Source organism: Hyperoodon ampullatus (assembly GCF_949752795.1).
Source record: "Hyperoodon ampullatus genome assembly, chromosome: 8".
Lineage (NCBI taxonomy): Eukaryota > Metazoa > Chordata > Mammalia > Artiodactyla > Ziphiidae > Hyperoodon > Hyperoodon ampullatus.
This window is the reverse complement of record NC_136921.1, coordinates 39,485,969-39,498,242: the sequence shown is the minus strand read 5'-3', so window position 1 is coordinate 39,498,242 and position 12,274 is coordinate 39,485,969. Positions and strand designations below refer to the sequence as shown.

Below are 12,274 nucleotides of genomic sequence, written 5' to 3'. Positions count from 1 at the left end.
AAAAATCAAACCACTGAGCCATATCACGTGGTTATTCTAAGAACTACACTTGAAATACACAAAAACACTTAATGTTAGGGCTCTGCATTATTGCAACTAACTGGCAAAATAAATCAACACTCTTAAAAATAAAAGCAATTCTTAAGATTTCCAAAATCAAAGTACTTACCAAAGGAAAAAAGATGAGTTACAGGAAGCTGTATGGATCTTGTCTCTTTTTTAAAGAATTCACAATCTACAACAAACTGGAATATAAAACATTGATTTATTAGGAAAAAATAGAATTAAATTTATAGTAAAATATCTTCACTTGATATTTGAGTAGAAAACAAAAATCTATAAACTTCAGTTTTGTAGAAGGTATTATTATCTATCACACTCTAACCCTGGTTATATTTAGGGGGCATGAATTCCTCAAGGAGAGATGCTAAGCTAAGAGAATTTGGTGACAAAGCTTAACTTAATAGATAAATTATTAGAGGGTCATTTCTATAAGAGCAGATGTACAGCAAAGTTTTCTTGCAGCTAGTTTTAGGTGTTTATAGAAGAGGGACCATAAACGATGGATCAAAGCATTAAGAGCCAAGATTAACTCAAGATTAATTAAGAATTTAGGTAATATATCTCTGAATTCTTTCATACTCAAAAAGAAATGTGATTTTGTTACATCTTTTTAAAAATTGCATATTTAGTATGTTTCAGCAGTCTAATTAGACTACAAAAGGCTTTTGGAGACATACTGCTATTCATCTACAGATGGCTAATGTTATTCACGTAAGATTATTTCAGGCTAAACAGAGGTTATAATAAATGGACAAGAGATTCACTGTGTACAAAGAAAAAAAAACACTATCTCAAAAAAAGTGAACCTACAACGTGACATCTGCATCACTACGATTTCTGTAATGGCGTTTCTTATCTAATAACGTTTCTACAGTGGCATAACGAACTTTGCTGTCAGCTGTCTACAATAACAGTTTCATTAAAATCATTTCCACATCCAACCAAATTACTCTGATCTATTTATACGAGCTGAGGAAGAAATTAATCTGATGCCTAACTGTAGCTAGCAAGTAGTTTGCTGTCTACAATAAGTGGAAAGTCAGTGGGGTCTATCCTAGGCTTTTCTGGTAACTACACCTTGGATTGTATTTTAAGCTGTGTTACGTTGTTTGCCTCTTGGGTGGAGTTTTGACTGTTTTTGAAAATGGAAAACAGATGAGGGAAAATGCTATTAGAATGTACACACACGAGGGAATAAAAGAAAAAAAACTAAGGGGCTCTGCTTTTATTTTTCCCTCTTTAATTAGAAGGCAAAGAACACTGTCAGATATTTTCACTATAGAAAACAGCTGTTATAGAGAAATCATTTATTCAACAGGATAATTCATTATATTTTTACAAGTATCTTTGGGTGAGACATTGCCTGAGACAGGGAAGCAATTTTAAATCACTTTAACAGGTATTTAAAATAATACAACTTTTATTATTGCTTTAAAAATTTGGCCATTTCTTTATGGAATAAACCCTTACCCAAAAAAGAAAGAATTCAAGAGTCTGTCTCTGAAATATACAAGGTAAGTAAATTTCTAATGGACTTAATTATTTTGTTTTCTCTCATCAAAGAATGCAAGTAATTCCATATTTACATTTGGAAAACTATATTAAGATGATTAGTTGACTCAAGAAAATTTTGAACTGCCTATTTAAATATATGTATCCTGATGATGAGCTATAACAGACACATAGAAATTATGAAAGGCCTAAGTTTCCATCCTTGTGAGATTGGGTACGCAACACTAGAGTCAGCAGTGTTACTTTCCAAAGAGCGTTAAGACACATTAAGTATTTATTAGGCCACTAAGACTGGCTATTTGCGAAATGCTCATTAATTTCTTGGAATAACCAAGGAAGCCCTTTCCAAGTTTGGGAAGATGTTAAATTCATTCAAAACCAACTTACCTGAAAGAAAAACCCTTAAAGAGAGCTTTTAGTATTGAAGATGTTGAAATACCTCTCACTTGAGCTAAGCAAAACAAAACAATGAATCCATTATAAGGTACTCGTGAGACTCAACCTTTGAGACTTCTCCTAACTACATCCCCTTTTCTTTTTTCCTTTAAATTTTCCTATGATATTGGCCCCAAATCTCATTAACTTTCACATTCAAAAAACACTTTTTTGAGCATTTATGTGGCAGTCACTAAAGGTTGAAGATGCAAAGTAGAGTAAAACCTATCTGGTCCTTACTCTGAATGCATTCATACTGTGGTGGTGGCAATAAAGACGTAAACAAATAAATTATAATTCGGTATAATATATTCCTCAAAGAAGTCATAAACAAAGTATCCTGGGAATAAGTAAGAGGTTACCGGAGTAGTCTAGAAAAGGAAAACAAGGGACACTTTGGCTAGATCTTGAAGGGTAAGTTTGCTGGGTGAAATGTGGAAAGGGGAGTAGCAGGTCTTTTACCTCCATCTTCTTCTTTCCCTGCCTACTTCTCTCAGAAATCACCATCCTTTTATTTCTACTCCCACTTCACTAGTACAAGCTTTCATAATCGTATATGAGGTGCCTGTTCTCTCTTTTTCTAATCTATCCTATACCATAAATAGATTCATTTTCCAAAATAAATAGCTCTGATCCCATTACTACTATGGAGAAAAATCTTTCAGTTCCCTACTGACTCCTGAATTCTATAAAGTCCTGAATCTTCCAATCAAGGCCCTCCAGAATATGGCCATTAACTACTTTTCCAGGCTTTTCTTCCACTACTATTCTACCCATGGTAGCCATCCTTTTAAAACTACTATTTACCTATTCACTATTTTCCAAATGTACTCTACACTGTCCATGTTTGGCTCTTACTATTTCTTTGTCTCAACAGTGCTGTTCATTATAACTTTGTGCAATGATGTTACTACTGAGCATCTGGAATGTGGCTAATACAACTAAGGAACTGAATTTTTACCTTTATTTAATTTTAATTAATTTAAATTTAAATAGCTACATGTGCTAGTGGCTCCCATATTAGATATCCCAGGTCTAGAATATTCATTCTACCTATAAAAACCCTAACTATCCTTTAAGGCAATTTTAAATATCACCTCATAATAATGTCTTTTTGATTTCATCAATCAGAGATATCTCCCCCTTTAACACTTTTCATGGATTTGTTATATTCTGATTTGTTTTATACATTTTGGATAACTCTTTCATTCTCACCCTTTCCCTGGCCACGAAATATATTTCTCTCCCCCTGTCCAACAGTATGTAGCTTTTCGAGAACAGGGTTCACGTCTTTCTCATTTGTGTGCCTCCTATAATTCCTGGCACATAGTCTTGCACATAAGAGAGTACTCAATAATTAACAGATTTTGAAAGACTGATAAAATAGAACTAATTCCCACTTGAAACAAAGAGACTTGGATTTATTCTGCTTAGTTCAAGTTAGAGTAGATGATCCTAATGCTTTAAACAGTCTTAGGTGGATCACCAACCTGGCCACTGTTTCAGGTAAGACCTAAGCTGAAGAATTCATCAAAAAATAATTTAAAATATTTAGCATGAGTATCCCCAAAACATTCTGAAAACAACCTTAATTTGTTTGTTACCTTACTTCCATGAATAGATGGTACATAAACAACAAGATGAGACAAAGATGGATAGTCTTGAAGTCTTAACGTCAGAGACTAAAAAAGGATGAGAAAAAGCTGATTTTATTTCTCAGGATATATAGAGCTTAAAGCAAGTTAAAAGCAAGATAAATTACAAACATTTATTTCTTACCTAGTAAGTCATGAAAAAACTGACTTCAAACTTAATGTTCAGTACTTCATAAAATGCCCATGTTTACATTTTCAGGTCAATGAGCCTGCTGAAGGTCAAATTTCTAATAATTATGTAAATATGGACTGCCAAAAATATTCCTTGAACTGTATCCCTTCGTGTAAAATAAATGACATTTAACATTAAATTTAATTATTTTACATAATTATTTCCAGATTTGATGTTTCTTACAATTTGTCTACTTGTTTTGTATAATGTTACAGTATGATTTCTACAGTTATTTTGCTAGTATATGACAAAGAGCATTCAATAGTTGATGAATGAATGGATGCTCAATATGATGGAAGAATTGCAACTTAATCTCAAATGATTCTGATCTAGCCCAAGTAATAAACAGTTGCTGGCTAATGATGTGTATGAACATCATTCCCTGGAACTTATTCAGTAAGTGACATGAACCCAGTAAGTCTAATAATGCACCTCACCGAATGAGCATCTATTCTTTTCTTAAAACTAAAGACCTTATCTTACAGTCCATATTTTGAGGAATGAATAGATTGGAGACTGGTCTACCTAATGAAAAGCCAGGCCACCAAATACAGTTTTCAAGTCTGTTTTTTTTTTTTTTTCTGACAGTAGATGTGGCGAGGGTGTGAGTAGTTATATGCTGTGACAGACAATCTGTGCACATTAAGAAATTTCTGCACTTAGTACTCTCCACTGTTCTTCCGAAGCACCAATGTGGGCAAGTTGGATAGAGGTTCTAAAGAGAACTGTCAATGAATGGTCCTCAAACAACCTGACCAGATTCACCTGGGAGTGCTTGTTAAACTCCTGGGCTGCACCTCAACTTACTCAGCAAAGTCTCTGCAACACACTTATATATTCTAATGTAAATTAAAGGGCCTTAAAAGAGCCACACAAACCAAAGCTAAAGGCAACTGAAACTAACCAGACAGGTGGTAGACAATATGAAAGATAAATTAATTAGAAAGAACCACGGTTACTCTGTGTAGCTATCCACTGAGAGCTTTTGTTATTTATTCTCAAGAATAACTTTTTTCCTCAAGAATTTTTTTTTTAGGATCAGAATACTTTAAAAAGATATCAGTGTGTCAAAATACATTTACTTATAAAGTTAAGTTCCCATATAGTTACAATGTCAGTAGGAATTTGGGAAGATAATATTCATGAAATTGTTACTATTATGAAGGTTAATAAGGAAGTTTGGAAATTTTTCAGTGTTTTAAGGGTAAAATGACCTTAATGCTGAGGCAACACACACAGAAAATCAAACACCAGCGTTTGGATGTCAGAAACCCTTCAAGTTCTGCTGCTGTGTGTAGGGCAAAGCTGTGGTGCTAAAGTATGATTTAGGCACAATAGTGACTAGGTAATTCTTCTCATTAACTTAGTTTTCTTTTCAAAGTTAATTGTTTTGTTTGTTTTTAGCAATAAGTCCATTTGGGCTTACCCAATTGTTGGTCTGCTGTGGTTGCTGTCTTCATTGTACCATGACAGAAAAGTTCCATGTGACTGATGCTGTTAAGGCCCTAAACTGAATTTACAAGTGCTTTGCTGGAGGATTCCATCTATTTATTAACAGTTCAGTCATCAGAGGTGCCAAAGGCGGTATGATTCTCATCTTACATTACCTTTGTTGAGATGATATAAATATGAGTAAAACCCACAAGATTTTTTCACTTCAATCTCTCCCTTCAACTTCATAGCAAAATAATTTTGTGTGCTTTTTATAAATGGGCTAACACACACATATATATATAATTTTGATTTTCATTACAATGGAAAAGTTTATTTGCATTTAATAATTATAATCCTTTTCAACTGAGAATGCTTAAGATAGCAGAGTATTATAATCCTCATTTTCTAACTATTCTCTTCCAGTTTTCTCCCTAAATTCCAGTAGGCTTTTAATGCTGCCTGGCACTTTCTTCTAGTATCCACTATAAAAAGTAAGCAGCTGGGGCTTCCCTGGTGGTGCAGTGGTTAAGAATCCGCCTGCCAATGCAGGGGACACGGGTTCAAGCCCTGGTCCAGGAAGATCCCACATGCCACGGAGCAACTAAGCCCATGCACAACTACTAAAGCCCGCGTGCCTAGAGCCCATGCTCCAAAACAAAGAGAAGCCATTGCAATGAGAAACCCATGCACTGCAACGAAGAGTAGCCCCCACTCGCCACAACTAGAGAAAGCCCACGTGCAGCAACGAAGACCCAACACAGCCAAAAATAAAATAAATACAATAAATAAATTTTTTAAAAAAGTAAGCAGCTGGAAGAACTTGTTCTACTACTCAGCCAGCTGTTTCTTACACTTAGAAAAAACAACACAGGGGTCTAGAACTAGACGAATACATTGTTAAATCTTTGAGACTTAAAAAAAAAATAAGGATATTATGATTTATGAGGTGGATGGACCTAGAGTCTGTCATACAGAGTGAAGTAAGTCAGAAAGAGAAAGACAAATACTGTATGCTGACACATATATATGGAATTTAAGAAAAAAAAATGTCATGAAGAACATAGGGGTAAGACAGGAATAAAGACACAGACCTACTAGAGAATGGACTTGAGGATATGGGGAGGGGGAAGGGTAAGCTGTGACAAAGTGAAAGAGCGGCATGGACATATATACACTACCAAACGTAAGGTAGATAGCTAGTGGGAAGCAGCCGCATAGCACAGGGAGATCAGCTCGGTGCTTTATGACCGCCTGGAGGGGTGGGATAGGGAGGGTGGGAGGGAGACGCAAAAGGGAGGGGATATGGGAACATATGTATATGTATAACTGATTAAATTTGTTATAAAGCAAAAAAAAATAAATTAAAAAAAAAAAAGAAAGAATTTTGAAAAAATAGTAGCAAAGTAACATTTTATCGGGTTTTTTATGATTTATTTCTTCCTAAATCTTAAATTACAGACTGGAAAGGATATCCAAACTGGAAATTCAAGGAAATATTTAATATATCTTATGAATGATTGATCAGTAAGTATACCCTAATACTTCTGTTTTTGCTTTGCTCCTGCCTAGACAGTTAGGATAGAACTAGTGAGAGACCTTAAAAATGTTCTTATGAGTCAAATCACTTATTTGTCTTATCAATACAAAGCCACATGAATGAACATGCACAAAGACTGACCAAGGTGACACAAAAAATAACTGCAATCATTCCAAAGTCAAGTGTAAGTGACTTGCAATTATTCATCCTGTCATCATTCCTCTCATTGGTATAGGACAGAGTTGACTAAACATACAGCTAAATAAACATTCATGAGCACAAATAACTAACTGGAGTTGGGAGATGATCGGGACCAACCAGAGGACTTCACATTCAACCCTATGAATATAGTATTCATTATGACAATATATTCTAAAGTATAGATTTACTTGAAGATTAAAAACTATCAACTCTGGCATATGATTATCAGTTATAATAAATACAATTTGAAAATTAGAACAGATATTTTCATCAAATTTTAGAACTGTTTTATTTTCTCAACAATAGATTTTGTGAGTGTGCAAATTAGCCTTTTGTAAAGATGTGCTGACCTACCACAGTTGCTTAAGGAAATCACTAACAATTATTAAATAAATTCCATGGAGTACTAGATAAAGGTAGATAATTACTGAAGTGCTTAACCACAGATGATACTGAAACTGAAAATTGCTTTGTGTCTTTTTGAGATGCTTACTTACCTACTGTAGGTCCTCCCCAAAATGAATTCTGAGTATATTCAACTTAATATTTTAAGACAGACCATTCCAAACAAACCCTCAAATTGAATCTTAAAAATTTATCTACCTCTTAGTATGAAGCTATAACATATAGATTTAATTTTATTTAGGATTGATGACTTATAGTTTTCACCTCTGAAAGCTAAAAAAGAATTGCATGTTATTCTCCATTAAACGTATTTCCAGAGAAGGTATTTCTAAAATGTATATTAGCAAATTTCAAGTTTATTTAATACCTAGAATTAATCAAAGAACATACTGTACATGCCTATATGCTCAAATATTTTTTCACCTGGATATTAACATTAAAAATCCACAATTTACCTTAATTGTTGGCAGCAGTTCAGCTTTCCATGATAAATCAACCCCTTGCCGGCTTGGAAATAAATATGAAAATATAAAAGACAAATATATTAAAGTATTATAAATTATAAATAAGCTTCAGAGCAAAAAGAAACCATCTACAGACCTACCAAAGATAGTTCTAATGAACTCAGGTCTAATAGTTCTAACACAATACACTTTATCCACATAGTCCTTTGGGGAACAAAACGTAGTTTTTCCTAGCAACCAACTATCAATGTTTGCAAAAATTACTAGTATGTTAATTTTCTTTATTTTTAATTTTAAAATCAATACTATAATTTAGTTTAGTAGCAAAATGAGCTTAAGAATATCTGAAGTGGAACTTCCCTGGTGGCACAGTGGTTAAGAATCCTCCTGCCAATGCAGGGGACACAGGTTCGATCCCTGGTCCAGAAGATCCCATATACTGCGGAGCAACTAAGCCCATGCGTCACAACTACTGAGCTTGTGCTCTAGAGCCCGCAAGCTACAACTACTGAAGCCCGTGCGCCTACAGTCCGTGCTCCACAACAAGAGAAGCCACTGCAATGAAAAGCTGGCACACCAAAACGAAGAATAGCCCCCGCTCACTGCAACTAGAGAAAACCCGCACGCAGCAACAAAGACCCAACACAGCCATAAAGAAATAAATTTATATTAAAAAGAAAAAAGCAAACTGTTAAGCTTTAAAAAAAAAAAAATCTGGGGCTTCCCTGGTGGCACAGTGGTTGAGAGTCCGCCTGCCAATGCAGGGGACACGGGTTTGTGCCCCGGTCCGGGAGGATCCCACATGCCACGGAGCGGCTGGGCCCGTGAGCCATGGCCGCTGAGCCTGCGCGTCTGGAGCCTGTGCTCCGCAACGGGAGAGGCCACAACAGTGAGAGGCCTGCGTACCGCAATAAACAAAAACAAACAAACAAAAATATCTGAAGCTATTCTGAAAGTGTGATTTGAGTATACCTTATGTTGAGAAAAATGAACAGAGGGCCTTATGTTCAAAACACTTACCACATAGAAGTGCTGTTTATGCAGCCAAAAATCCAGCTATTTGTATCCTATTGATTAATAACACAAAATAAAGCACACTAAATATTGTAGAAAATAATTATATAAAACAGGCATTTCACTGTTTATGATAGGGTCAGTAGGCACAATGGAAACATAAAATAACAACTTATTGTTTAGAAATGTATTCAAAATGTTCTCAAAAGTCAAACAGGTCAAGGTGAGGCAAAGAAGTCTAATGTCAACAAAGACAGGTAAAGCACCTGGAGCAGCAGTATGAGAGAGTGACCTGATGGGTTAGCTCTCCACAGCATACTGTTAAGCAATTTTAATTTCTGAACTAACACTTTTAGAGTTCAGCAATGTCCACACTTTAATTAGGAACTTACATAGAAAGTAACCTATATTTTAACAAAACTAGAAGAGAACAACTAGAGGTAGACTTTCACACAAACAGAAAAAAAAAATCCAGAGCCAAGTAATTAAAAATAACAATCTAAGTACAGCTTTTTAGTTTATCATTTGAGTTCTCATTTGATTACTAGGCAGATAACTTTTATGCAACCGAGAATGTGCTTGGATTGAAGCACAATTCCAAGGGTTTAAGACTAAAGCTAGTTGTTACTTTACTAGCGCAGACTGGGAATGCTGCAGAGATGGTTGTGGTATTTTAACAATATTATGTATTCAGCTTCAGTCATTTAAAAGCAGTATGACCCAAGGTCTTCACTCTAACTTTTCATGAAGTAGTAAGAGCAATGCTCCAAGATCTAACGATCCAACTACTGAAAACCTACCAGGGCATAAGAGAATGAGAAACACTGCTGAGACAGCTACATATATTTTTCCTTAGTATACAGACAGGACAATAAAAATATCAATCCTTTCATTCAATTAATATTTATAAAGTCCATTCCAGGGCCAAGGAATTATGCTAAGCCCTCAAGAAAAAATGATGAATCAAGCAGACATAGCCTCTGCCCTCATCAAGCTTAAATAAAATTTTAAGATATTTTTCAAGAATTCAGAAAAGCAAGCTGAAAGAAAACAAACACAATGTGGTATTTCTCCCCTCTCCACTGCTGGCAAAATACTTCGGTAAACTCTTTTATCAGTTACCTGTGTTTACCAGAACAACCACGTGACATTATAAAGCAAGGCAACAGAACAGATCTGCATAGCCTAGACAAAGAGAATCTAGCAACCTCTCAAGATCCAACTCACTTTTGTAATAGGTTTTTGCAGCTATTGCAACTCAAAGACAGCCCTTATTATGAAAATTGTCAATATTGCACACTACTTACTTTGGTGTCTAGGGAATTCTGATTCATTCACTAACAGACTGAATAAAGTATTATTTAAATCCACCCTAAAACACCATGTTGTTATAACCTAGAAGGTGTCAAAGAACAATTTCAGGTCATCTAGTAAACACCCCTAACTCAGCTAATTTTAAAACCTGTATTAAAAATCTTAGAAAATGTCACTCAGAATTTACTAACTCCTAAAGTGCACAGAAAAGAAAATGCTACTTGATTATAAAATTTATAGATCTAAAAAAAAATCTATCTACAGTAAAAAAAATATGTCCTCGATGGCTGCTAAAATCATTAGGTGAAAGACTGACTAGGAACTTTATAATGAATGGATCATGCCAATATGACCTGAGTCCACTGATATATCAGTCCACTGATTTTTGTCACTAAAAGTGGGACAACCAGATATTATATACCTCCTGATATGATAGTACGCAGTTCTACTTATAAAACATTTATACCATAAAAAAATGAATCTATTCAAGATTCTAGATCTAACTACCAGTTTACACAAAACAATGGATAGAAATACATGTTAAAAGATACCACAATACAATCAACTAAACCCAGAACAAATGTATGGCATGGGGGAAAAAAAGAGGGGGCTGTTAAAAAATGACATAAGACATATGAATCAAATGCAATGTACGTACTTTTTGGATTCTTATTCAAACAAGCTAACTTAAAACTTAAATGAACAGAGGAAAACTGAACATGGACTGGATACCACATGATATTAAGGAATAAGTAATTAATTTTGTTGGATAAAATAATATAATAATGTTATTATTATATAATATAATATTATTAGTATTATAATAATATGTAAAATTCTTATCTGTTATAAAAACATACTGAAATATGTATGGATAAAATGATAAAATGCCTGGATTTTGCTTTAAAAATGCTTCACTCAAAAAAAGTGAGGAAGGGATAAATCAAGTAAGAATGGCAGAATATTGATAACTGTTAAAGCTGTGTGATGGCTAAATGAGAATTTATTATTATATTCTCTCTCTACTTTTGTATGTTTGAAAACTTCTATGATAAAAATTGAAAACATTTAAAACAAATTCTCCACATGACTAGTAATACTCACCCATGGGCCTTAATTACAGAAAAGGGATCCTCCAATAAGCCAAATGGATAATTTGCACTTTGGCAAGGATTTTTCTCAATATAATACTGACATTCTGATTTGGAATTTAGTAGGAGTGTGGATATTTTAAGCCATCACTCTCAGGGCCAGATTCTCTTGGGATAAACTACCCATCCAAATTTTAGGCTGAGAGATGGTAGTCTGTTTTTGGTGAGAGATGCAAAAACTGTGGCAATTCCACTAAAATTAGTATTCATTAGCACCTAGCCCACAGTGCCTGCCTACCATCTTTTCTAAAGACTTTACTATATATCAAATGGTGGTATCAACCAAATAAGTAATATATTAGATCCTAGTCCTAAAAAATACAAATAATCCAACCAAAGGGAAACGAGGGAACTTAAATTATGAAAGATGCAAATATAAAGTGAAGAATCCTAGGACATGAGGGGAAAAAATCAGAATAGAGAGAAAGGAACCCAAATTGGGAAACAAATTCCTGAAAGTAAGAAGTGCTGATAAATTATTACTTAAACAGACCTAATACAACAAAAGCATGCTAAAGCATCTAACACATTTCTAGCATAGTAGGTACTCATTAAAAAGAAATGCACAAACAAAATCATCATACTGATACTGTAAGTCTAGATAACACTGTAACAGAAAGTTACTATACTATTTTAGAGAATATTTGGTATAAAAAGTACTGCAAATTTGAGTATGGAAGCCATGGGAAAAACAGGATTTACTTTATAAAACAAAGGATAGCTTTGCTTAAATATATCTATTCTTTAAAATACTAATAGAATTTTAGAATTAAAGGAGCTCTGAACTGAATTCCTTCATCCTAAACATAGTGAAACTAAAGTAGAAAAACCTAAACTAGAGGCAGAGGTACAAGCTAATAGTATAGATATATTATCAGTTACAGAAGCATTTTGATTAGTACTTTTCAATCAATACT

The 12,274-nt window shown here is 34.3% G+C and overlaps 1 protein-coding gene across 1 annotated transcript in view; it reads right to left on the bottom strand.

Annotated features, from left to right (window-relative positions):
• PGAP1 (post-GPI attachment to proteins inositol deacylase 1) overlaps nucleotides 1–12,274 on the bottom strand; it is a gene marked incomplete at its 3' end in the record, with an annotated part of 69,813 nt that overhangs the window by 27,277 nt on the left and 30,262 nt on the right. The window contains exons 11-14 of the mRNA XM_079710761.1: nucleotides 8,899–8,945; nucleotides 7,870–7,921; nucleotides 3,615–3,692; nucleotides 170–245 (exon numbers count right to left, since the gene is read on the bottom strand). Of these exons, the coding sequence (XP_079566887.1) occupies nucleotides 170–245; nucleotides 3,615–3,692; nucleotides 7,870–7,921; nucleotides 8,899–8,945 (253 nt within the window). The remainder of the gene's footprint in view (nucleotides 1–169; nucleotides 246–3,614; nucleotides 3,693–7,869; nucleotides 7,922–8,898; nucleotides 8,946–12,274) is intronic.